Source organism: Festucalex cinctus, chromosome 12, assembly GCF_051991245.1.
Source record: "Festucalex cinctus isolate MCC-2025b chromosome 12, RoL_Fcin_1.0, whole genome shotgun sequence".
Taxonomy (NCBI): Eukaryota; Metazoa; Chordata; class Actinopteri; order Syngnathiformes; family Syngnathidae; genus Festucalex; species Festucalex cinctus.
This window is the reverse complement of record NC_135422.1, coordinates 11773357-11798664: the sequence shown is the minus strand read 5'-3', so window position 1 is coordinate 11798664 and position 25308 is coordinate 11773357. Positions and strand designations below refer to the sequence as shown.

Below are 25308 nucleotides of genomic sequence, written 5' to 3'. Positions count from 1 at the left end.
ATTTGGAATGGGAGGCTCTTTCTTCCCCCCCCCCCTCCATTCAATGGGACTCGCAGGCCCAGGCCAGCTGATGTGCTTCCGCTCTCGATTGTGTGTCCAGTGGACTGTGTGCTCCCAGCGAGAGGCGTGGAGGACAGCCTTTGTCTGCACCATCCTGGTCTAAATTTCCATGTGTGTTTTGCACACATTGGAACACTTTCTGTTTCTGGAAAGAAAAAGAAAAGGAAAGATTAGCCCACGTATCTACTTGGCTTTACTGTTTTTTAACTCTGTTGTTCCTCTTTGAGGTCTTGTACTACAATGGGTGTGAAATAAAAGCACATTAACTTCCTCTTAAGGGTCTAGACCCTCTATCCCCCTCCCTGTGAGTGTCCGTGTGCTGGCATGTGTGAGATGGTACTTCTGAAGGGTCAGGTCCTGGTCATTGTGCCCTGGTCATGGCTGAGCGACACCACCGCCTGCCTTCTGTTCACCCCAGGGACCCCTGCCTGACTGACAGCCCCTCCTGCGCCCATCACCCCCACATCCTTTATTGAAGTGAGGGGGGGGGGGCTTTAACAGCCTCTGTATTTCCAACTCTTCCTGCTTGTAAATTGCTCCAAAATGCATTTTTATTGTGATGAGGCCAGGGGTCGTGATGTAAAGTGGCACACGGCCTCTTTGGCGCTGTAAAAAAGGTGTGACCAGAAAGGGCGGTGCTGGGAGCTTGTAAGGGAAGCTGTTGTTCTCTTGCTCCATGCTACAGAGCCAATGATGTCCAACTTAGGGGCAGTATTAGGGAGTAAACACAATATGAATACAAACAGGAATCATATTTGGAAAGCAAACATCATCATCATTTGGCTTGAGAGCTGAGTGGCATGATCTGAATTGTTTTATACTTTCAAGGATATGACTAACTGGGAAGGGATTTTAACTTGTGTTCAGACATTTCTACTAGTCATCGTTAAAAGTGGGAAATGGAACTAAAATATGTGACAAAAGTGGTGGCAATGTACAAACAGGACTAATGGAAAGAACACAAAATATATAATTTATAGGAAATATTTGGGGATTTTGACTGTTATGTTTCCCTGTTCAATGTTCATGTTCATTGCTAACTTATGTTAGTTCATACTGGTGTGGTGTAAAGCTAGCTACGTAGCTTTCATCTTGCCTACACAATGTTTGGTAGAAAAGATTAAAGGGTTTGCCTTTCCCAAACGTGGAACAAACAGCTACTTTTCGGTATACTGTCCATGTAACTTTAGTAGAATATACTAGTCAACCTGTCACCTCATTAGTTGGGTGAATCTAGTTAATTGCAATGCATACCTGTTCATGTTTTTTTTTGTTCAGGAGTTGCTTGGATGAGTTTTTACATTGTTGCTGACTGGAAATGTAGGACCAGTGAGACTGAACTGCATTGTTTGGTAATTAGTAGAGCACAGCACATCACATCCACTGGATATTAGTTCGGTATAAGCCTCTACCTGGGAAATGTCACACTTTTGTTTGAGATGTGCAGTTTGTGGTCAGAGTATGATGTATGTGGAAATCATTGGATTTATTCAATATTAAAATAACTCACATGTAAATATGGCTTTTTAAGAAATTAACAAATTGATTGATATTTGCCCATCTCGTCGTTTATCAAAATGAGTTCTGAATCTCAGAACAAAACTTTCTGATGCAACAGATGAATTGTTAACTGATAATCCCAGCAATGATCTTTGTCAAGGGTGTGGAAGGTGGCAGAGCAAAGGTTACCACATTGAGCTGACAAGATTCAAAGGGGCAGGGTTAAAATGGGAGCGTACCAAGATGCGCCGTTTTCAGTCAGGGACTTTCTTGGGCCTCAAATTAACAATTTTACATATGGTGGTTATCCTGAGAAGAAACCTTTAAAAGATACAAAACAGTCACAACATCAGACACCCAGCCATGTGTCACATCCTCTACTCGTTTCTTTCTGCTTGTCAAATCTTTAATATGTTACCAGGAGTCCGTACAAAACGCTGCCCTCAGCACACTCTGACCTTTATCATTTCCGGTGGTCTAATGCAGTTTGTGTTATCTAATCAGCGAACATCTGACTGCAGGTGAAGATGCAGCGAGGCTACAGCGCTGGTGAGCCAGCAGAAAATGTAACGAGACGCTGGGGGGGCGTGCAAATAGGATTTATGATTGTTTTTTATTTACTGTTGAGTGATACAACAGTGCCCGCACGGTCATACACATATAGTGGTGACATGGACTAAGCTAAGGAAATTCACCTTAATTTCTTTTTTGTAGCTAAGAAATGACTTGAGGTTTGTTTTGTTTTTTTGTTGGAAATTATACGTCAGTTGGAAATTAACAGTGGCGCTTGAACAAATGGTCAGTGACTTTCCAGTCACGTTTAAACATGCTGAATTAATATTTACGTGTTGTTGTAGTAGTCGTAGTAGTAGTAGTACATCAGTGCATTAGTTGCTGTAGTTCTGTATCATAGACCACAAAAATATACAGTATATAATATTTTAGCCAGCCGTGATGCGTGAATCTTTGTCCTTGTTCAACTTGTTTTATATTCAGCCTGTTCTTTGCGACTGAACAGAGAAGGCACATATGGGTTTTTTCCAGTCAGGTGCTTTGTGCATTATTACCACCTAAAGGACTGGAGGGACTTTGGTTGTGTGAAAATCAGTTGAGACTTTGATTATGGGTGGTGGTCTCTGCTCTAGTTAATATTAGTCTTAGTGTTAGTGTGTGTGTGGGGTGGGTGGGGGGGGGGGTGTATATAGTGATAGATATATATATATAGGTTGTATATTCGTGCTGTTATAAAAATGTGTTTTATTGCTTATGCTACTTACTGCTAACAACAGTTAGCATCTATATCATAAAATAGAGATACAGCCTTTTTATCTGACATTGACAGTGTTGAAATGCGCGACAATGTATTTAATATATTTTTAATGTCTGATTATTTTGTGTAGGTTAGATGCACCAGTCTTTACCATACTTATTCATGTTTCTTCTCTCTTTCCACAGTAACAGTTATGCGCGTGTGAGAGCAGTGGTCATGACGCGGGATGACTCCAGCGGCGGGTGGCTTCCCCTGGGCGGCGGGGGCCTCAGCTGTGTTACCGTCTACAAGGTCAGCCAGGCGGAGGACAGCGGCAGCACCCACAGCAGCGGCACCCGGGGCAGCACAGGCAACCTCAGCCCTTGTAGCCCCAGTCCGACGTCCAGTCCCAGCCCCAGCCCCAGTCCAACAGCTGTGGAGTTCTACATAAAGGGGGAGCGGCTCAAAGACAAACTGGTAAGGATCACTTGATCTAGTAGTCTTGTTAGACCGCCTATTGCAGACTCCACAGGGTGTTGGAAACGTTCCTTTGAGATTTGGGTTCATGTTGACTTGATGCCATCGTGCAGCTGCTGTGGATTTGTGGATTCATGGTGTCTCATGTTTGAGAGCATCCTAGAGGGAAAGAGGACATTTGTGTTCTGGATGGTTATAGTTGTGATTTAAGTGTTTTCCTTAAACTTCCAGAACAAATGGCCCTGGTTTGCCTATGGTCTTGTGGTTAGTTGTTGATACTAAGGATACCGCTGCAACAGCTGTTCCTAGTATACTTTTATTAAATACGCCGACCATCGAATGTAACCCTCACTTTACTCCTCCAGTCGCATTTTTACCCACAATGATGCTTATTTTAGTCGCCCTAAACATTGAATTTCTGCCCAGATATTGGCACTCGCTAAAAAAACGTGGGCATCCGTAAACCACGGGGCTGACGGAGAGACGGAATTGCCCACCTCTGCTGTTTAGTCATTCACTCTTTCACACTCACTCAAATGTAAAAATCTGAAAGTGTCCGTCTCTTTGGGATGATGTCACCACCATCCCCCGTACGTCTGTCATTCTCAAAGGCACTCGCCCAGGAAGCGTTGTTCAACTTGCCTCTCTGGCGCAGGTATCTGAAAATAGGAGCAAGCTGCGTGATGCTGTGATGCATGATTACATCATCTTGGAGAAGGGCAGATTACTCAGGAGTGGAGAATGATGGATGAAGGATGTGGGAAACCTACTTTGCTCACAGGATGAAATATATTGTGGAAACATATAGTCACCCTTGTAATTAGTACCAAATAAAGTGCCTGAAAACGTGCTCGCTTGTGGTGTTTCACGTATAGACCGTGTCATCAAATTTATTCCAAAAAACGCACAATGGTAGCGAGCTTTGGAGTATATGCAGTGTGAGAGAGTGTTGTGATGTTCTGAGACAGACGTGTGACATGCAACACACAACAACATCGGTATCCAAAATGAGCTCTCTTACTGTTTCAGTCACGCCTCTTTATGAAGAAAACGATATGCTGCTTAACAGTTCATTAATGTCACTGTCATTACTCATATTTTCGGAGTAAAAGAATGTTATTTTTGGCCTTCTCCCACTCCTATTTGATGTCATCCATTCTAGCCTCAGAAGGTTTTGTCAAATGACGCCCTATCCCTCTTTAGCGTGTTATACATGGAGAGATTATGCGCAATTTCTGCATCGGAACTAGAGGTGTGAACCCTCACTTAGGTCATGGTTCAATTTAATTATATTGATGTCTACAATTTCATTTGATATCATGTCGGGTCAATTTTTATATTATTTAGTTCTAGGGCTGGGCAATCAATCAAATTAATTCGATTAATCGTCAATAAAAATCGAATCATAGAAGATTTGCGAAATCGTGACCTCAAGTTTTGTCTCCAGGAGTATTAAAAGCTGTTGTTTTTATGTTCTGCTACAAGTTTGAATACAATAATGATCTGTTCTTGCACTTGCACGTAACATCCTGGTCTTGGCTTGCTTCAGTTATTGTTTACTCGTTGATTAATTGTTTGTTTGTTCATTACCCCATACAACACTGATGATTTAAAGTCACGTTCCCACACATTGTCAGTTTGTCACTGTCTTCCTTCCTTCCAGTCAATGTAATAGCGTCTCTATCTTAGTCTTTAAGACTTTAGCCCTTGTGACCTTCTTGTTCCAAGAGCTGTGTGGTGGATGTAAAAGTGATGGAGTAGATGTTGTGGGATAATCCAGACTGGTAATTAAAGTGTGAAAGTGATGTCAGAAAGCTGTGGCAAACAGTGACGTAGAGGCTCTGGTGGCCTTTTAATGCTTCGACATTGGCGGCTCGCAGGCTGCCTGGCGTCTGAATCGCCTTTGACTGAGACCATTTTATGTGTTTTGTGTTCAAGGCCTTTAAGAGCATTACTATGTATGTGTGTGTGTGGCACAGGAAAGGGTGTGACGGGAATGCCGTCGTACAGGCCGGGGCATACACATGGCTCAGAGACCCCGACGACGGTTCTGGGAAGTGGTAAAACACCCAGCTTGCCGCCAGCATCTACCCCAGTCACCACAACAAACACGCAGCCATATGTAGGTCTGTCAGGATGCCACCCAGCGCCGGATTGCCTGGCACGGGCCACAGCTCTGCCGACTATTTGAGGGCATCAGCACGAAAACAACGATGAGTCCAAGAAAAACAACCACCACAGACAAACCCACAGACGAATAATGTTAGTCATACAAGACAGCAAGGCGTGACATTATCTGTTCCTCTTGCCACAGTATTGTTAGGAACCATCAGCGAGTTGACAACAGAAGTTATTGACATACCGTAATTATCTCCACCAATGAGGTTGCGTTCTCATCTGTGTGGGTTTGCCACGGTTTGTTTTCTGGTGCACAACTTCCTGGTTACAGTTTTTGAAATGGAAAGCCTTTCAAACAGGGGTACGTCACATAAGGACGTCAATAATGTAAAAATACCAATAAAATCAAATAAACATATGTTGATAAATTATATGTTTTAGGGCTTGGGGAAAAATGGATGACTCAGTTAAGTCGACCGCAAAAATTGGTTGGCACAAAATGTCTGCCTTGAAACTATGCAGTAGGTAACTTTGAGATTTTGAAAAATTTGCGACACACTGTGTTCAAAGAGGTGGAGCTTGGAGACTAGGGGAACATGAATTTGTACGCATAACTACATTTCATATTACTGGAGGTAACATGTAAAAAAAAAAAATCATTATAGTTAATGAAATCCTGATTAGTCGACCATCGTCAACACATTCCATGTTTGTGCACTACACACTGTAGTGTATTCATTATGCAAATGACGCGAGTTGCCTGTTAGCTTGACAAACTGCAGCTGACGTTGTTTTTGTTTTTAAGAAACTGGCAATGAACAAGTTTACCATCGTCAAAGTATGCCCCATTACAACTCTCTGAGAGCAAAGCATCTCACACTAAATTGTCATTCCCGGTTAAACCAGTCTTGGTGCATTTTAAAGCTTCTCCAGCTAGCTTAGTTGAGCATAATTAGCTCTAAAGCACATCTATTTTCAACACATTACTAAGCAGAGATCAAGTGAGTATAAAGTGGCGTGATTATTGTGGGAATTCTTTGCAAAAATAAATATGAATGTTTTGTTTAACTTGAAGTAAGTATAGTATTATTATGCATCAACTTTGGCAAACTCAAGTGTTATTTGTGAATGCACACTCTTCTGTTCTCAAAATAATGCTGATATCGCTCTTTGAGTTTGTTGTGACTGAACAAAGATAAGGTAACAAATTGTTCCCAACCCTGATTGTAACCTTAAATTTCTTGAGAAGAACACTGGTGGGTATGTGTAACGGCGTGTGACGTTATTAGGTGCATGAGAAAGGTATCGAGGGGAAAATGTCAAATTCCGTCAAAGTAATCATAGGTGGCGCCAGATAGAATAAGAAGAGGTGGTGGGAATGTGGCTGTGATGCGCAGTGATGCGGCACAAAGTGTACCAGTGATGACTCAGCTGGCTCTCCATATAGCCACCAATTTCTCTCTCTCTTTCTCTTCCCTCTACCTCACTCTATCTTAAAAAAAAAAAAAAAAAACTAATTGGTTGACGAGTTCTTACGACACCGGCTCTTGGATTTGTGTCAGATCTCGAGCTGAGCTTACTGCCTTGCTCGTCTCAGCCTCCTAGGATTGCTCACAGCTGTGATGGTGGCGCCTTCCTGGCTCATCAAAATTAGCTTTTCTTTTTTTGCAAGGTCTCTCTCTCTCTTTCTCTCTCTCTCTCTCTCTCTCGATATGTGCATGTTGCTTGTTTGTTGAGCTTTGCCAGCCAAATGCGGTTTATTATCTGTGAGACTATCGGTGTCACCCGGCTTGTAAAGTGCGAGTGCCAATAATGTTACATATGTGACTACCTTGTGACTCTGTGAACACAATAGATGGTGAGCGTAAAAAAAAAAAAAAATCAGTCTTGAATGATCACAGAACACATGAAAGAAAATCTTCAATCATTCGCTGATTCTGTAACAAGGCTTATCTTTTTTGCAAACTCTTCACAAAACCAAGAGTTCAAAGATCTTCTCTATCTCCGTGTCTGCTTTCCGGCGCATCACACCTCCGACTATCTCTGTCCCCCTCATGCAACATTGCCTCTCCTGTCACCTCCAAGCCTGGCTTGTGGAATGCAACGTTGTGTATTGTCCTTCCCTCGCAACACGCAATACTTCCTACCATGTCTGTGCAGCCCTCACCGTGTGGCGCTCATCTTACCTGCTCCGGCTCCGTTCAGTCTCGCCTTCCGCAATCAGCCCCAGAGGCACAGACACCCCATCCTCCTCCCTTTTATTACCTGATCCCACACCATCCTCCTCAGTGTCCATCCCTCTCTTCTTCCCTTCATCCCTCCGGCTTAACCCTTGGCCCATCTTTTCTTTGGAAGGCAGAGAAAAACATTTTGTGATACGCTTGCGACGGCATAGGTGGAATTCAAGTTAGGACTTGGTAGCTCGTTGTCTGACACTGAATGAAAAAATTTACGGACAAAAGTCTCTCAACCATTAGCTGAGCAGCGTTTAAGCTTAGTCCCTAAGATTCAATTTAAAAAAAAATATCTTTAAAAGAAAAAAATAAATCAAAGGGGACAGAAAGAACTCAAACTTGTGATATCTACTCCTAAATAACACAAAAAAATTAGGTATTTAGGTTTGGAAAAAATATCTGCTCCTCTTAATTTGTCCTCATTTTCCCTTAAAAAAAAAAAAAAGATTTGCATGTTAGTTGGTAAACTGTCATGATGGGCTTCATACATTATTTTGAGGCGGTTAGACATCATCAATTCATTCAGTTTTAAAATTTTTAATTGTATAAATATTGGATTGATGTGGTCTCTGCATCCACAACCAAAAACGACACGAATAGCACATTTCTGTAAAAGAAAGATGGGTACAGTGTAGGTTTTGGCTGCACACCCCCACACTTCAATGCAATAGGTCAGGTATGGAACAATCAATGAATTATATCACAATAACAAAGCATTCTTGCTCAATGATTCTTTAACCTTGTGTAAAATGTCTACGGTTTGGGATACCTTAAATTTGACATTCTATCTGCGTTTTCCGTGTTAAATGTACATCAATAATACTCAAAATTTATCTCATTAGACATAATGAAATTGAATCGATTGAGGAAATTTGAATCGATACCCAGCTCTAATCACAATTGCGACATTAAAATGGAAACCGTCACATCTGTAGCTCAGCTACGCATTCTATTACCTGATCCAAATCATACAACGGAAAACTCAACCCAACATTTACTTTTTTATTATTGCAGTAATCGTTTACCAATCTTATACTACCACCAAGGATTTTGCACCACGCAAACACAGCCTCCTGGTCACGGATGGTTTCTATCACACGGGCCGCCACGGCATATTCGCACCCCGTTTAAGCCACTCCCGTGCACTTTTGTCAAAACCTCAAAGACTGTAATGGCTGTCTCTCATTTCACTTAATCTGCCCGAGAGGAAGGCCAGGAGGCGGCTCAGTAGCCCTGATTAATAATAGGCTTTGGAAATGGTGTCTTTCCACCGCACACTTTTGACTGTCTGCCTCCAAAAACCCACTCAAAGCCCCTTCTTCCCTCACTGCCTCCTTCCAAGACATCTGTAATTAAAACAAGACCACCATTTTCAAAATATGGTTTACAAATTGGCCTTAAAAAAAAAAACAAAAAAAAAAACCGTGATTATTATGTTTTGTCCTATTTCAGAAACATCAGAGATGTGTGGTTTGAGAGGGTTTATTCAACTGCTCATGTTTAATGGAATGATTGAATGGGCCATATTTTAGATAATAAAACTAACAAGACTAGCTACAGAAAAGCTGACAAACAAACAAACCCTGAAACAGCAATTTATGTTTTGATGTATGTGCAGATGAACAAATCAGAATCAATCCATTGATGTCTTGAGCCATAAATTACCTGAGTGGTTTAATGTCCCTCGAACCTTTTCACACTTGCAGTTTTTTAGGTTACTAAAAAAAAAAAAAAAAACATTGTTCAACTTTCTTCATCTGTTTTTATCGCCAAGGCTTGTTAGCAAAATGACTTGATTGTCCATTTCTTTCTTTCTCTTTTTTTTTTTTTCCTCCGAGGTGGTGCTGGAGTGTGCCCTGCAGGAAGGCCTCGTGTACAACAAGGTCAACCCCATCTTTCACCACTGGAGGATCAATGACAAAAAGTTCGGGCTGACTTTCCAGAGCCCCGCCGACGCTCGCGCCTTCGACCGAGGCATACGCCGGGCCATTGAGGACATCAGCCAAGGTGGGCGGCCACCTGTTTAGGACATGTTCATGTTGGCGTGCATTCCATGTGAGATACAGTGAGCTGATTAGTGATTAAGGATGTCTCCAAATGCTAAGCACCGACCCCTCCTGTGTTATCTTGTTAGTGCCAGCTGCCCCTACAAACCCTGCACATCCTTTAGAAGAGTGTAAAAAAAAAAAAAGAAAAAAAAAAGTGTCAGGTCAGTTTTCATTCGATTTACAATCACCAACATGCCAAAGAAGACCTGATATCAATTGGTGTTTATTTTATCATCCATTTTTAAATTGAGTCCAGTTTCAATCACGCTTGTTGGTTTTTCTCATAATCAGCCTCATCCTGTTTTTATTTAGTCCATTTTTAGTCAACGATAAATCTAGTATTTTAGTCCAAGAAAACTTTTTATTCGTCTAGTTTTGGTCAACAAAAACTGTCAATGTTTTAGTCTAGTTCCAGTCAGGACAATCATTTTACCCTCTGTTTATTTTTTGTCAGCAGATAATGTTGTATATTTTAGATGTAAAACTATTTCACATAAAATTTTATCATCTTTTTTTTTTTTAAATATTTTTTTTATGAGAAACCGCTTGACACACAATTAGTTTATCAACAAGTGGCTACTGAGTCCATGCTCTGAGCTAGTAAGTTAACCAGCATTAGTTAGCAGTCGGATTATTATTGTTTGAACGTTGTAGCCATTGGATTAATGCTATGTTTATAACTATGATTTACTTTTTTTTTTTTTTTTTTTTTTTAACTTTAACTGTGAATCCAACTTCCTTTCTGTTTGTGCATGTCACACTTACAAGCTGATGATTTGAAAGAGGGTGTGTCACATGACAGTGTCACACTGACAGATTAGGAGAGACAAGATTTTACAAAATCATATAATTTTCATTTCATTTTTGTTCATTAACTAAAATGTCCAAAGATTTTAGTCCAGTTTTTAAGATAAGTACATTTTGGTTTCGTCTTCATTAGTCGACAAAAATGCATCATGATTTGGCCCCTGTATTGTTTATTAATGAGGGTTTTAATCTAGTCTTATTTTTTGTCCGGTGAAAAATGTGTTTTGACAAAATTATTATTATTAATGAAATTAACACCAATATAATTTTACCTCGAGGATGGTAAATGTTCTCCATCGTACAGTACACCTGAACAGTAAGCACTTAAAACTCTATGAATGTCAACTACAGCAGAGAAGTGCCAGTCTCTCTCTCTCTCTTTCTCTCGCACTCTATTTCCTCCTTCCTCTGTTCTCCTCTGTGTCCTGGCATCCTCTGTATTCTGCCACTGTTGTGTAATGCCTCCTCAGCGCACACACAGACAGGTTCCTCTGTATTCCTATTGCATCGCCGCGCTGCCGGTCGCTCGGCTTCGTCAATGTGTGCGGGCGAGGGTGGCGGAGGAGGCGGTGGGGTGGGGGTGGCCCGTGTTGTGTTGGTAGGCGAGAGAATATGCTGCGCCCCTGTGAATGTGCGTGCGCGCGCACGCGTGTGTATCGGTCTTGCGGTCCTCTGTTGCCATGGCAACGCCGGGCACATGGCTCAGGCAGCTTCCAGAGCCGAGTCGTGCTGCATTCGCTGTCTCGCGCTCTCTCGCTTCCTCCCCAGCATTGAGGAAATGCGCTCATACCTTCTCCATGTGATTGAGACTGAAGTCCTCTGTTGTGTTCTTAATAGTAGTCATAGTATCGCCCTTCCTCCTGGTAGAATTGTTTTAAATTGCCATTTTGTGCATGAACCCGACTTGCAACCATTTTCCGACGTTTCACGTTCTCACGTCAAAAGAACACCAGCTTTGTTTTTGTCAGACACAGTCGGGCTGTGTGTTCACTAGCTGAAGCCAGTGAGATCACATTGTCAGTTATATAAGGTGTATGTGCCAATTATATCAACTAGCTTTCAAGACTCTGCGACTGTTAAAGCCGCCATTTTCCGCGCACTAACGTGAAACGAGGTCTGTCAACGATGAGTTTGTGAATCAAGATATTTGTTTGGTCAAATTTAACACCTGACAATCACTTCTCCAACTTTGTTGTTTTGAAAGCAATTATCACTGTGTCTGACTGTTTGAATAAAAAGCCAAGGTGGTTGAGTTGTGGCAATTCTGTGGGATTGTTGCACCAAACACGCTTTTGGCTCGAGGAAATGTCGTTTAATATGCTTCATGCCAGATTTTTGTTGGATCATATTCCTGGTTATGCATGATACTGCAGAGAGAGAAGCTAGACAACAGTGAGGCTTGATGAGTCATAAGACTCAAGACTGATATATATTGCAGTCCTGCTCTGTTGGGATTAAATAATACTGTAATTCATGTGTTTCTCATTGAGAACAGTGAAGGGCAAAATATGTCTTTCTCACTGCAGCATGTCCACCATGTTTGTGGTGTTTGTTGTGGCAGTACTAGTGTTTTGCTTTAGGGGTTTGCGGATGCCGTATCCCCATCCCCCTTAAAAATAAAAATAAAAAATCTTGCAAAAATTCTCGTGACACCAACTTGAATTTAGGTCACTTACAATGAGAAAACAAATTGATTCGTACAGGAAGGGGAAAGTGGCCTTAAGCAAGTTGATTTGCACTCTGACTAATTGGCTGAAAGAATTACTTACAATAGGAAATCCATTTCAAATAGTGATGTCAATGTGACACTGTCAGTATATCAGCAAACAGAAAAAAAAGAAAGCTCATTTTGTGTTAAAAGTTCAGTGACTTCTGTGTAGCTTTCGTCATCCACAACGGAAAAGTCGAAACGCGGTCACCCTGATACCTGAAACGCAATCTGCCAGTCTCCAGCTTCTGCAGTCAAGGTGTTTTTTTGGGGAGGAGGGGTAGATGTGGAAATGGCACATGGCGTTTTAGCAGAGGTCGGCTTACATTATTCGTGGCATGCATATTTCATGAACTTCCGTGTGCCCCAGTGACACAAAGCAGCTTTCATTTCCCCATTTAGGTTGCAGTCGGATGGAAGTGCGAGTCTCGTCTTATTCTGGCTCGACTTGAGAATACGTTTGCTTACGCTGGCGAAATAAGTCACGTTTTTGACAGTAAAACTACTTTGTCAAATAACTAAAAATATTTCAAATCTGCATATAATCCCAAAAATGTTTTTGTTTGTGTGTTTTTGAAAATATTTATTTCATTAATCTTGTGTTTTTTTCCTTCCGCCCCATTCTAGGCTGTCGACCATTTGGCGAAGGGGATACTCGAGAGGATGGACTACCAGTGAGTCTTGTTCTTGGGACAGTTTGTATACATTTCTTTAGCATTTCACAACATAATTACAAAACAGGTTAACCCCTCTAATTTTACAAAGTGATAATGCGTTAATGATAGACTGATTATCGGCACCGATATTCAACATTTTGGCCTTTTTTCAAACTCTGATGGCTGACAAATCAATTTAAAATTGTGAACTTGACTTAAATTTGATGTATTTACTGATGAAAATAATAGGGAGCCATTTACATGTTTTCAAATTTTCATTTTACTTTTTAAGACGTACTGATGACCCTGGGAGCGCCCTTGCACTTTTTGTTAGAATTTTAAAACAAAGATGTCAATTGCCTAAGATTTAAAAAAAAAAAAAAAGGGGGGGGGGGGGCGGGGATCAACATTGTGCCAATCTAAAAAGTTGTGAACATAAGCTTAATGGCATTTCAACAAAGTTAAGAATTTGAGTTTGTATTTATTTACTTACTAATTTTTTAGGGCAATATTTTCCTTTTCAACAAAAGTGAATACCGGCTCAAAATATTGGTTATTGGCCTCCTTGACTAAAAAATAATCAGTATTGGCCCAGAACAAAACATATTGGTCTATCTCTGCAATGCATTTGATGACACTTTCAGGTGAGTCTGCTTACTTCACACAACTTCTGCTGTATGTTCCTCTTAACACCTGAGTGAATCGTGTTCTTTTTTAATAGTATCTTGCAATAGCCATGGAAAACACAAAACGGAGCAATGCACTGATGTCTTGCATGCAATGATGATATCTCACACAGTGTCATGTATGACGGCGGTTCAAATGACAAAGTTTTGTGTGACTTGAGGCCGAATTGTACATATTGTACATATTGATAATTCAGAGTTCCACTCTTTATTGCAAGGCATGCCCTTTCATGTTGTGACATCCTGCTGTACCTTTCACAACTCGCTACATGTTCTTCACCACAGTTCGGCACTCTTGACTCCCCCAAACCCTCAACCCCCGCCCCTCAGTATCTTAAAAAGAGGGGTGAGGGAGGGAGCAGCGTTCCTGTTCCTGTGGCAAAGTTCCTCTTTAAGGGATCAGGCTGAACACACAGGAAATCCCATGGCACTGTTGTTGCTAGGCAGCAAAAAAAAAAAAAAGGGGGGGGGGGTGTTCACAAGGTTCAACGCGTGAGCCACCGAGGGTGTCACCATGGTGATTTGGCATCCGAATGTTGCGGCCGCAGGTCTGCGGTGAAAGAAGTGATCCATTTGCAAGTTCTGCAAGTGGAGACCAAGCAAATAGCACAGCATCAGGCCTCATCAAGTCACAGCACAGTTTGGAAGTGCAGTGCGGGATAGCCACGTATCTCATAGCATGAGCTACCAATAGCATCTTTGTATTGGCCTTGTGAGAACCACAGAGGGTTTGTGTATGTGTTCAAGACTGTGATCTCAACTTCCTGTCTACTCATATGCCGAAACTCCAAATAAATGAGTTGTTTTGCTCGCAAAGAACAAATGCAGTTGCACAACTCAGCTGTGCGAGCAGTCTGCCAAGACTGACGCCGCACATCCAAATCATTCATAATGCTGCAACAAACTTGTGCACTGAATTTAGAACCAACAGGAAGTTGTAATTTATCACTTAAGTTTACTGAGGTTATGCTGGTCAGAGATGGGGGAAAAGTACAGACATCTAGTTGAGTGAAAGTACAATTACTTGTATAGAAAATGACTTTGGTAAAATTACTCAAGTAAAAAGAAAAGAGAGAGGAAAAAAAAAGTACATGCTATAAAACGTACTTCACAAGTAAAAGTGGAAAGTATTTTTACCGGATGTTTACTCCTTGTCATATAATTTGAAGACCATCAAATTTAAACGATCATCACTTAACAAAGACTTAACTAGATCCCCTCATTAAGTCCTTGCAATATTTTTTTACTCCTCTAGATGGTACTCTTGGTTTAAAGATGGAATGGAAATGAAATTTCTACTGCATCAACCAAGAATTCTATTTAGAGGAGTTAATAAAATATCAAATGTGCTTGTCATTAACCAGGGCCAACCTAACGAAAGGGTAATGATTATTTAGCTTTACTCTGTACCTTACTTCGAAGTTTTTTATTTATTTTTTATTTTTATTTTTTTTTTATTTTTATTATTTTTTTTTTTTCCCTGATTGGACGGGGATTTTTATTTTTTTTTTCTTGTAGGCGGCTAGCTCGTGGACTTTAGGTTTACACAGGACACAATGCATTCGCCATGAATCGTTCTTTGAGCTGACCAATGTGAAGGCTATTGGCCAACTGGCTCGCTAACAACTTCTGAGTCGACTCCATGTTGCTCATGTTACTTCTTTTTACCTTAATCATCATTTGTAGAAGTGGCGGGAGCAAAGGGAAGCATCGCGTCTTCTCGCGTCGTCGCATAGTTTGAGATTGAGCCTATCACAAACGGGGATGGGTATCGGGGAACGCTTCATATGATAGGATGAGCCAGGAACATTGACGCCAGTTTTTGGGCTAGGTCTAATCTCTTAATCGTTGTCATGCGTGTAAAACAAAAGTAACGAGTAACGACCCTCTGTATTGAGTAAAAAGTACAGATAATATTTTTAAAATGTAACGGATAAAATCAAACGGTATTCTAAAAAATAAATACGCCGTGAATTACAAAATACTGGGGGGGAAAAAAACTACTCAATAATTGAGGGTCTTGTGAGTCATCGCTTCAAAATAATGTGGAGCATGGAGCTGAAACTAACATTGTGAAGGACAGTTCTGGTGGCCAGTGGCGGTACTGCGGGTCGTAAAGGTCTTCAGTCTCATGAGCCTTCGCTAGTTTTCAAAACATCTGAATGAGGTAAGTTTGGTATAAGGCACAATTGCATGTTTTGAAGGACAGCTCTGACCGATGGTCATATCTGTTTAAAACACAATGTAATAAGACACGCTTTAAACAGGTAACAGACTTTTGTCCTGGGGGGTTTTGTGAGTCATCACTTGAAACAAATTAAATGAGGGGGCACAAAAATGTGTTTGGATGGACAGTTTTAACAGCCAGCCGAGATACTTGTTAAAAACATGTTATAAAACCTGTTTTCATTGGCTGTTTAGCTGCTTTTAACAGTATGCGTTCAAGATAACGCGGAGAATCGTGTGTCCTAAAGTGGACTTTTATCATTAATGAAGCAGTTTACTGTTTAACTCATCGTGTGCCAGCGAGATGATTCAGACTGACCTCAGGCCATTCTGTTCCAAAGTCATGTGACGACGGAAGTACACGGGATGTTCCCTGGCGCTCGTGCGAGGCCAGGTTGCTTCACTTAAACATGTCCTTTGTCCTCCTCCCCTCCATCCAGTCCTCCCTTCCTCTCCTCCCTCACCCGCCGTCCACATCTCTGGGGTCAGATCAGCTCCAGATTGCCCCCCACGCATGCCTTTGAATGGCTTAGGCGAACGCTTCAAAAAGGAAGCCAGAGTCTGTTTCTCATTTTTGAAGCTCCCCCCCCAAATCCTTTCTGTCTTCCTCGCACATACACATACAGCTGTCATCTGGCTTTTTAAGTTCTCTGCTGCATTTCTCCAGCTGGAGCTGGTTTATGACATTCTCTCTGCAGACTCTGTGGCCTCTCGCTCGCTCACTCTTTCTCTCTTTTTACGTGTACTCACGCATGAATCCAAACTTGAGTCCAATGCAAAGTCATTTTTTCCTGCTCTGTTATTACTCTTCACTCCTTCCACTGTCTCCTGTTAAATACTCGGTATGTTTGGAGGCATCCTGCGCGCGCACACATGCACATACTTTGTACATACACTTTGTGCAGCTGAAGGGAGAGACTGGGGGGCGGTGAAAGTTGAAGGGTGGTGGGGAGAAGAGAAAGAAAAGAGGGGGGGGGGGAAGAAGTCAAAGGAAGCATCTCTTAGCAACCACAGGACAGTAATTACTGTTGCAGCAGCTGGGAGCAAACCAGATTTCCGCTGTGCGTTAAAGCACTGGCGTGGGCTCCTTTACACACGGCACTGACTAACCAGAGCCAGCAGCCTCCCCCACACGCCACTGGGAGGAAGAGAGAGTACTAAACCCAGCCTTCATGAGGTCGGGGTGGAGGGGTTGCTGGGGAGGCATTTGGATTGGGGTTAAACTTTGAAGGTGCACGTGCCTTTTAAAGAGTGGAGCAACTTTGAAAGCACTTTTGTGAGCTTGGTGACACTAAAAGTCGTACAGCAAAAAAAAAAAAAAAAAAAAAAAAAAGCCCCAAAACTTGCACAAGTACTATAGAATGATCGTGAATTATCATTCTAGAGTAGTAGCTTTAAATAACTCTCTACTTTTTCTTTTGCTTTTTGTGGCTCATATTCCAGAAGAAGTGCCAGTGCAGAAGAAAATCCAGGCTAACTGCTAACTTTAGCAGCTAATGCTAGTTTTTAGGGGTTGAATTACTTCATTATAAGGATGGAACGATATCCAAACATCACAATACGATATCACAACATGAAGCTCACAATATTGTGGGGAGGTTGGCGGTATTTAAAAAAGGTCACAATATTGTAAAAAAAGAAAAGAAAAAAAGCTTATACAAAAAAGCACAATATTGTGTGTTTGTACATAACAGCAATGCATATAAACCACCTACATTCTCTAATAACATTTAAAATTGAGGCGCTTACGTGTTAATGTGCACACATGACTCAGTTGTCAGTTCACAGGCATATTACGTTCCCCTTCATCTGACAATTAGTGTAGTTTTTAACCATGCAAGGGCCAAAACTTCCCTAATGAAAATTAAATTGCACTAAAAAAAAACTAGCCACTAGAGGGTGCTAGAACTGCACAAATGGAAATCAACCTGACTTTTAAATATGGTGAACATGACGATGACGATATTGTGGCAGTTTTCATGTATCACGATATTGCCCTTATAATTTTACATCCCTATGAATTACCATGTTTTAAAATCTGGTTCTAAAACATACCAAAAATGTGACCAAAATGTAAACAAAAACACTACTCGTGTAGCAATTGGATTAAGTGTGGGATGAATGGTGTTGGCTCCACTCCACTCTGTTACTTTTATGGTCACGACAACATGACATGTATAAGTTGTGACAAGTTACGTAACAACAAAGTTACTAGATTGATTGATACCTCAGTAAGATATTTGTTTAGCCTCTTCCACTGACAATGCGCAAAACTCTCGTTTTGATATGAGATACGAGCTGATAAGAGGATGTTCCGTGAGCAAAACTACGCAGATGACAAACGGGGCTGTGGTCTTCCTCGCAATCTCTAATCAAGTGGCAATCCCGTACGGACATTAACGGCTCACTATTTGAAGTTACCATGTCAATGTTGTACTACTAATGTAGTCCGCCTTGCTTTAAATATGTCATACAATGTCGACAATGGTGTGGTCTAGTAGTTTTGACCAAAGTATGAATGGGGTCTATTCGGGTCGGGTCATGTTTATTTGTACATTATAGCCCTAAATCACAAAAGAGTGTCAAAGTGCTTCACGGGCCCACAGTTGACTATCCAGTTTGCGGTTACATCCCCGATCTATACAAACTGAAAGGAAACTCTTGAAAAAAAAAGAAGGAACCACAAATGGAGGGCAAATCACCCTTCTGTCTGTCTGAACTAACATACTCCGTTTTAATTTGCATGTTTGGCTTTCATTTGGAACAAAATTTCAGAATTAGGAATAAAATTGAGAAAGAATTTTATTCAGACATTATTTTTGTTTTACACATCACAACAACATAACAGTGTTTAACTTTTTCAACCCTTGAATGGCATTCATAATTGTCACTTTGACCCCAGAGCAGATCATTATTTCCTTTTGAAGATTTTTTCTTTTTTTCTTTTCCAAATCCGAACAAAATAAAGTTCTGGCCATCATCCTGGCACAGAATGTCTTGCATCTTTTGTTAGTTTTCCTTCAGTAATGTATTCTTGACAAAGCAACACTTGACATGGATCAACTGTTTGATGAATTTGATCCAACTTTGACACGACTTTGCATCCGTGATGGTTTGATGCGTGGACAAGTTGGGGAGGGCGCTCGGATGCTTGCACTGACATAATGTTGGCTACTGAAGTAATATCCTCCCCCATCTCTCTCTCTTTCTCCCGCACCTCTGCATTCATGAATCATGAAATAGCCGTCATATTAGTTGCCATGAGTACTGAAGTCTTGGCACTATTTCTTATCGGAGCCTGTTTATAATCTACACTGCACGGGCATGAAATGTATATTCCCCACACAGCGCATATGTTCCTATGCGATGCAGTCTGCGGCATTCGCGAGATGCTATTTATAGAAAGTTCAGCCTGATTGTTGTCAATGGTGAGATCCATTTCATTTGGAGATGTTGTGAAACGAGGCTGTGAGAATGCGATTTCGTTCGTTTGAAATGAAAATGTGTCCTTTTTATTTTTCAGCTATCATTTTCTTCGGTTTTGTGGGAATGTTGTAAAAGGGCTGTTGGGAACTCTTGAGTTCTCACACAGAAAGTCTTCAGTCATTGCTGCATCACCCTTTGACAAGTATGTGCAGTATACCCTCTGGTGGTTACATTTGGAATGCAACTACAACAGTGAAAACACAATTGATCCGGCGTGGGGGAAAAAAAAAGGGTTATATTGTTGTTTATGCTTACTAAAATGGTGGCGTAATACCTCAACATGTTCTTTTCTGTGTGTGCAGGCATGTGAGGAGCCTCCCTCCATCTGCACGCCCATGAAGGAGCCCTTCTCCCCCCTGAACAATGTGGTGTCCACCGAGCCCTTCAGGGGCTGCTATGTGCGAGCTCAGCCCTTTGACGAGTTCACCTCCAGCAGTCGACGTTACCTGCCGCCGCAGGTGTGATCCTTTCCCCACGTCAACCGTGTCATTTTCCGTCCGACGTTATTAAATTCATGAGAGACAAAACATTAACTTTTTACTGCTGAAAATTGCAAAAATTAACATAGGAGCCTTGATGCCAAAGGGTACGACTGCACTTGCACGCCTAACGTTTAAAACTGGAGAAGCTTTGATTTGGATAAAAGGTGAAATGACTTCAAAAATCAAGAATACTGGTAGTTTAGTTGCCTTAATTCAGGCCTTGTGTGTGTTTTGTTTTTATATTCAGTGCAGCATGGTTTTTGCAATACTATTTCGAAAAAGGAAAATCAATTTAGTTGAAGCTAGTGGAAAATAGGATTATTTTTCATCTTTTTTTTTTTTTTTTTTTTTTTTTAATCGATACTGTGTCAGTAAGTCTGGTGGCAAACAATGGATAGGGAGCAAAATTCGGCCCGGGAAAATATTCAACGTAGAGCTGTTCAATTACGGTAATCGAAATTAAATTACAATTTCAATTATTACACTCCACAATTAAAAAATCAGCAGAATCGTAAAAAAAGATAATTAATACTGGTAGTAATTTTTGAGTTGTTTAAATTTATATATTTGCACAGTTTTTACATTTTAAAATAACAAACCATCCATCCATTTTCTTGACCGCTTATTCCTCACAAGGGTCGCGGGGGGTGCTGGCGCCTATCTCAGCTCCCTGGACTGGTTGCCAGCCAATCGCAGGGCACACGTTTCTTGTTTTGTAACCCCAAAAAAATTTCACCTTCAAGTTTTTGCCAACATAAATAAAAAAAATATATATTATTATAAATTCTGTTTGGCCAAAAAAAACATTTAATACTTAAATAATTACTGTTTATATTTTTTTTCCAATTGGATTTAATCTTTTTAATTGTGTCAACATTTTCTTGTTTTGTACCAAATAAAAAACAAAACAAAAAGATCATCCTACTGCAAAGTGCACAAGCTGCACTCCAACTTCAAGTTTTTGCCAACATAAATAAACATATATATATATATATATATATATATATATATATATATATATATAGAAATATATACTGTATTATAAATTCTGTTTGTCCAAAAATAACTTACATTATTATAGTGTTTGTTTGTTTTTGTTTTTTTTAATGATTAAACATTTTTCTTTTTTTTGTACCAAAAATATTTGTTTGAATAATCGTGATTTCAATTATTGCCAAAATAATTGTTTGTTTTTTCCATAATCGGGCAGCCCTACGTTATCAGCCATTGGGCCACTATTCTTTTTAAGCACTGGGGGGAAACCATGCCATGTAATTGACTGTAAAATTATTTTAACTCCGTCATTTTTTGGTCCCGAAGGTGTCATTCAAATCGACCCGCCATGTCAGCTTTCACATGGACGAGGAGGAGATCGTCCGCATCAACCCGCGCAAGGACGTGCTCATCCGAGGCTACGAGGACTACCGCCACCCGGTCATGTGGAAACAGGAGATGGAGCGCGAAGACCTGGACTTTCCGGCCACCTTCCACAAACTGGACAGTAAGAAGTGCGAGTACCTGTTCCCCGACGGACCCGGCGGGGACCCCCACTCGGGCTCCGGCATGGGCACGGGCCTCGGCCTGGGCAAGGACACGGCCATCAAGACTCAGCCCTCGCCGCTGCTCAAGTCCAAGAAGGGGCGGCGGCGGCGGGAGGACGGCGAGCGCTCGCGCTGCATTTACTGCCGCGAGATGTTCAACCACGAGGACAACTGGCGGGGGCAGTGCCAGGACGCCCCCGACCCCATCAAGCAGTGCATCTACAAAGTCAGCTGCATGCTGTGCGCCGAGAGCATGCTCTACCACTGCATGTCCGACTCGGAGGGCGACTTCTCGGACCCGTGCTCGTGCGACACGTCCGACGAGCAGTTCTGCCTGCGCTGGCTCGCCCTGGTGGCGCTGTCCTTCATCGCGCCCTGCATGTGCTGCTACCTGCCGCTGCGCGCCTGCCACCACTGCGGCGAGGCGTGCCGCTGCTGCGGGGGCAAGCACAAGGCGGCCGGGTGACCCCGCGCCGACCCTCTGGGACCCTCTCAAAGCTAGCTAACACAAGAAGCGGATCTATTCAACGCCGGCTTCCATTTTTTTCCAACCCCCCGTCCACTCTCGGACAGGGAGGTGTCGTTGATCGCCAGCTCTGAGGGCTTTTGGAGATTTCAGTTTGCGTTTGTCGCCGACGAGCTGCAGCGGAGGACGAATTTAAGCTTTGCGTCGAGCTAAATCCGGATGAGGAGATGAGGACATTGAGATAAACAGACTTGGAGATGTTACTAAACGTACTACAAACACACACACGTATTGACATACAACCTGGACGAACTCGACTACAAGAAACGTTTAACTTTATGAAGGAAACTTGTCTTTTTGTACAGAGACAAAACACAACTATTCAGTCAAATAACTTGCTGTTTGAGTATGCTAAAAGGGATACATATGCTTATTTTGTGTGACGTTGCAGTCGGGTAACAGTGGCCTTTCCTTCCCTTAATCACAATGTAATTAGTAGACAGAGAAAAAAAGACACAACATTTCCCCTTCCTCATTTTAGCCATGTAGTGTCATTTAAACATCAGTGCTGTGCGGTACGTGGCCACTTTTTTCTCCTTCGGCAATTGCCACACGTGGACCATTTTGATTGCATTCCAAAATAAAGGGACTCATTCCATTTGTCAGAAGGGAAAATGGTAACTTTTTACCATGCTGACGTTCCCTCACAAAACCCCTCAAAAATGTTGTGGAAAATGACATCTTTACAAATTGAAAGCCCACATCTTTTTTTTTTTTTTTTTTTTTTTTCTGTTCGCCTTCTGATTCAAAGCTGAAATTTTGCTCAACCAGCAAGTTTTGTTTCGGTTTTGAGGGGTGACGGTGCTCCTATTTATTTTATTTTATTATTATTGTTTTTTTTTGTTTTTTTGTTTTTAAAGAAAACAACCAGGCACTTAAAACAAGGCTTATTAGACTAAGCGATTTTGGAATTTGTCTGAAAAAAAAAAAAGCACTGCTCTCCGAGCTTTTGGTTGCAGCACCCCTCCACGTTCAAAAAGTCTCGTGTTTGTCCCACAGTTTTATTTATTTTTATTTTTTCCTCCTTCATGCCTCTCCTCACGTCGCCAGTCCACTCCTTCATGTGTCTTCGTTTTAATAAGCCCTGGATGAATGAGCGCATTGTTTCAGGAATGTTGAGTATCTCAGCAATTAAGTACATACAGATGGTGAGTGTGTGTGTGTGTGTGTGCGTGTGCACGTAGGCCTTCACATGCACTGGTAACGTCCTGACTGATGACTCTTTCGCCAAACACGTTAAAAGAATATTTGTTGTTTAGGAGATTTCAGACTTTATTTTATTGTTTTTTGTTTTTTTGTTTTTTTGGGGGGGGGTTTGCTGCAGCTAAACGCGCAACTGTATTTGCAATCAGAATAATCTGCACAACAAGTGTGATACGGTTTTGTGATCGTAAACAAAACAAAACAAAAACCTTAAAATCTCATTCATATTACAGGGACTCTTTAGTTTACAAAGGAGTTCTGTTATTACGGCAGCAGCATAGCCTGGATTTGTATGCGCGTACTCTGTCACTTTTAATAGCGTAGTCCATCACTAACCTATGCTAGCGCAGTCGTAACTGGAAAAACACCGCAAATTTAAAACAATTATTTTTTTATTATACAATAAGTACGGCGACAACTGTCTTCTATTAATGCGCGATGATGTATTTCTTTCGCTGGCCAGCAAACCGCACAAAGCCTACGTCAGGCCTGCCGTAAACCGAAGACCCTGAGAAATTCAGTTTTGTGCTGTATTTGAGACAACAGGAAAATCTGAAATATATATATATATATATATATATATATATATATATATATATATATATATATATATATAATGAACTAATGACACCACCACAATAAGCTAATATTTGCTTCTTCTTTTTTTTGAGCGGGGGGTTAAAAAACATTTGCTGAAAAACTACATGCAGACATGATCTTGCAATACATCTACTTGCCAATTTTCACAAAAATATAATTTATACAGCTTTTGGGGAAAAAAACTGAGGCCACTACAAAATTATCAATAGCCGATTTTGCTACGTATTACTACTTAAATTGTTATAAAATTATTTTAGAAACTACTGAACATAAATCCCAAATTTCAAATACAAATTTTGTCATTGAACACAATATGAATCTTGTAAAAAAAAATTCTCAACTTGTATATTTTGATATTTCTCGTTCACAGGGATTGCTGCGTGTTGACAGATTTGTCCATCAATGAAGTATCGGAGCTATAATGGGCGGGAACGACACCTGTTGTATTTTATACAGCACACTAGATGATTAGAAGTGCACGCAATTTTGTTCAAATCTACTTTAAACAGCAAACTGGCGGTTTCAGGCAAGTAGTTTACTTGCTTTCAAGGTGTAGTAAATCCAGTCGATTCCTCAAGAAAATTACGTTTAATACTACGTAAGAAAATGCTACGTTTCGCACAAACCATCACAATTTAGGACTCTTTATTTTCAGACCTTTTTATTTTTAATCTTTCTATGCAAACTTATGACACGGGACACACTCGTAAGACTGACAGGACACTTTTTTTTTTCTTTTTTTTTTTTCTTTTTTCTTTTTTTTTGTTTCTTTTAAGTCCTTCGTAGGTAGTAATAGATGAGCCTCATCCCCTTTTGGTACCAAACACCTGTAAATATGTAACACTGTATTTAAATACTGATGATGATAATAATAATAATAATAATAATAATAACTGGCTTGTTTTGTCTTTGAGGTTGTCTTTTTAAAGATAGAACTGTATTTATCGTGGCTGTCAGCATTATCTACGGTAGCTTCTATTGACAGCATACTTGTGTACATAGGTCCACCTTTTGTAGTATTATTTCACATTGAAAAGTAGAGGGCATTTGCAAAGGGTCAACAAAACAAAATGACTATTGAGTTTCTAATAAGTTTCTCGCTAGTTTTGTACGATAGATGGAACGAGATGGCGTTAACACGGTACAGGAGTAGCACTCCACTCGCTATGGAAATTTTATATATGAATACAAATATATATATATATATATATATATATATATGAATACATGAATTTAAGGCTGCTAGATACAATCACTAATTTTATTGTGCTGACAGAGAAAATTAGCTATAAACGACTGTTAAACCCTAATTCTCCAACAGCATTAATTTTTTTTTTTTTTTTTTTTTTTTTTTTGCGACGCGTGTGTTTTGTGTGTGTGGGTCTGTGTTTTCCTGTCGTCAAGCTGAACCAAGGTTGGATGAAGCTGATTTAAAAACTTGCTGGCTGACAAAATGTACGATGTGCTTTTTATTTTTTTATTTTTTTTTTATTTTTTTATTTTTTATTTTTTTAAATACAAAGGAAATAAAAACTAACACTTTTGTCATTCTGCATTAACCAGCACAGTGCTACTTACTGTCATGTACTGTATTATATATGCAACAAACATCTGTCTGCTTTAACACGCGTACACAAATATATATATATATATATATATATATATATATATATATATATATATATATATATATATATAGGG

General features: G+C 40.6%; 1 protein-coding gene across 2 annotated transcripts in view; it reads left to right on the top strand.

Annotated features, from left to right (window-relative positions):
- The window catches only part of LOC144031603 (sprouty-related, EVH1 domain-containing protein 1-like), a 34017-nt gene extending 12014 nt beyond the window's left edge, over positions 1-22003 (top strand). For both annotated transcript variants that reach the window (XM_077538912.1, XM_077538911.1), the window contains 5 exons: positions 3016-3286; positions 9477-9645; positions 12829-12875; positions 19558-19713; positions 21058-22003. In XM_077538912.1, the coding sequence (XP_077395038.1) occupies positions 3016-3286; positions 9477-9645; positions 12829-12875; positions 19558-19713; positions 21058-21744 (1330 nt within the window). In that variant the 3' untranslated portion in view covers positions 21745-22003. The remainder of the gene's footprint in view (positions 1-3015; positions 3287-9476; positions 9646-12828; positions 12876-19557; positions 19714-21057) is intronic.
- The last annotated feature ends 3305 nt before the right edge of the window (positions 22004-25308 follow it).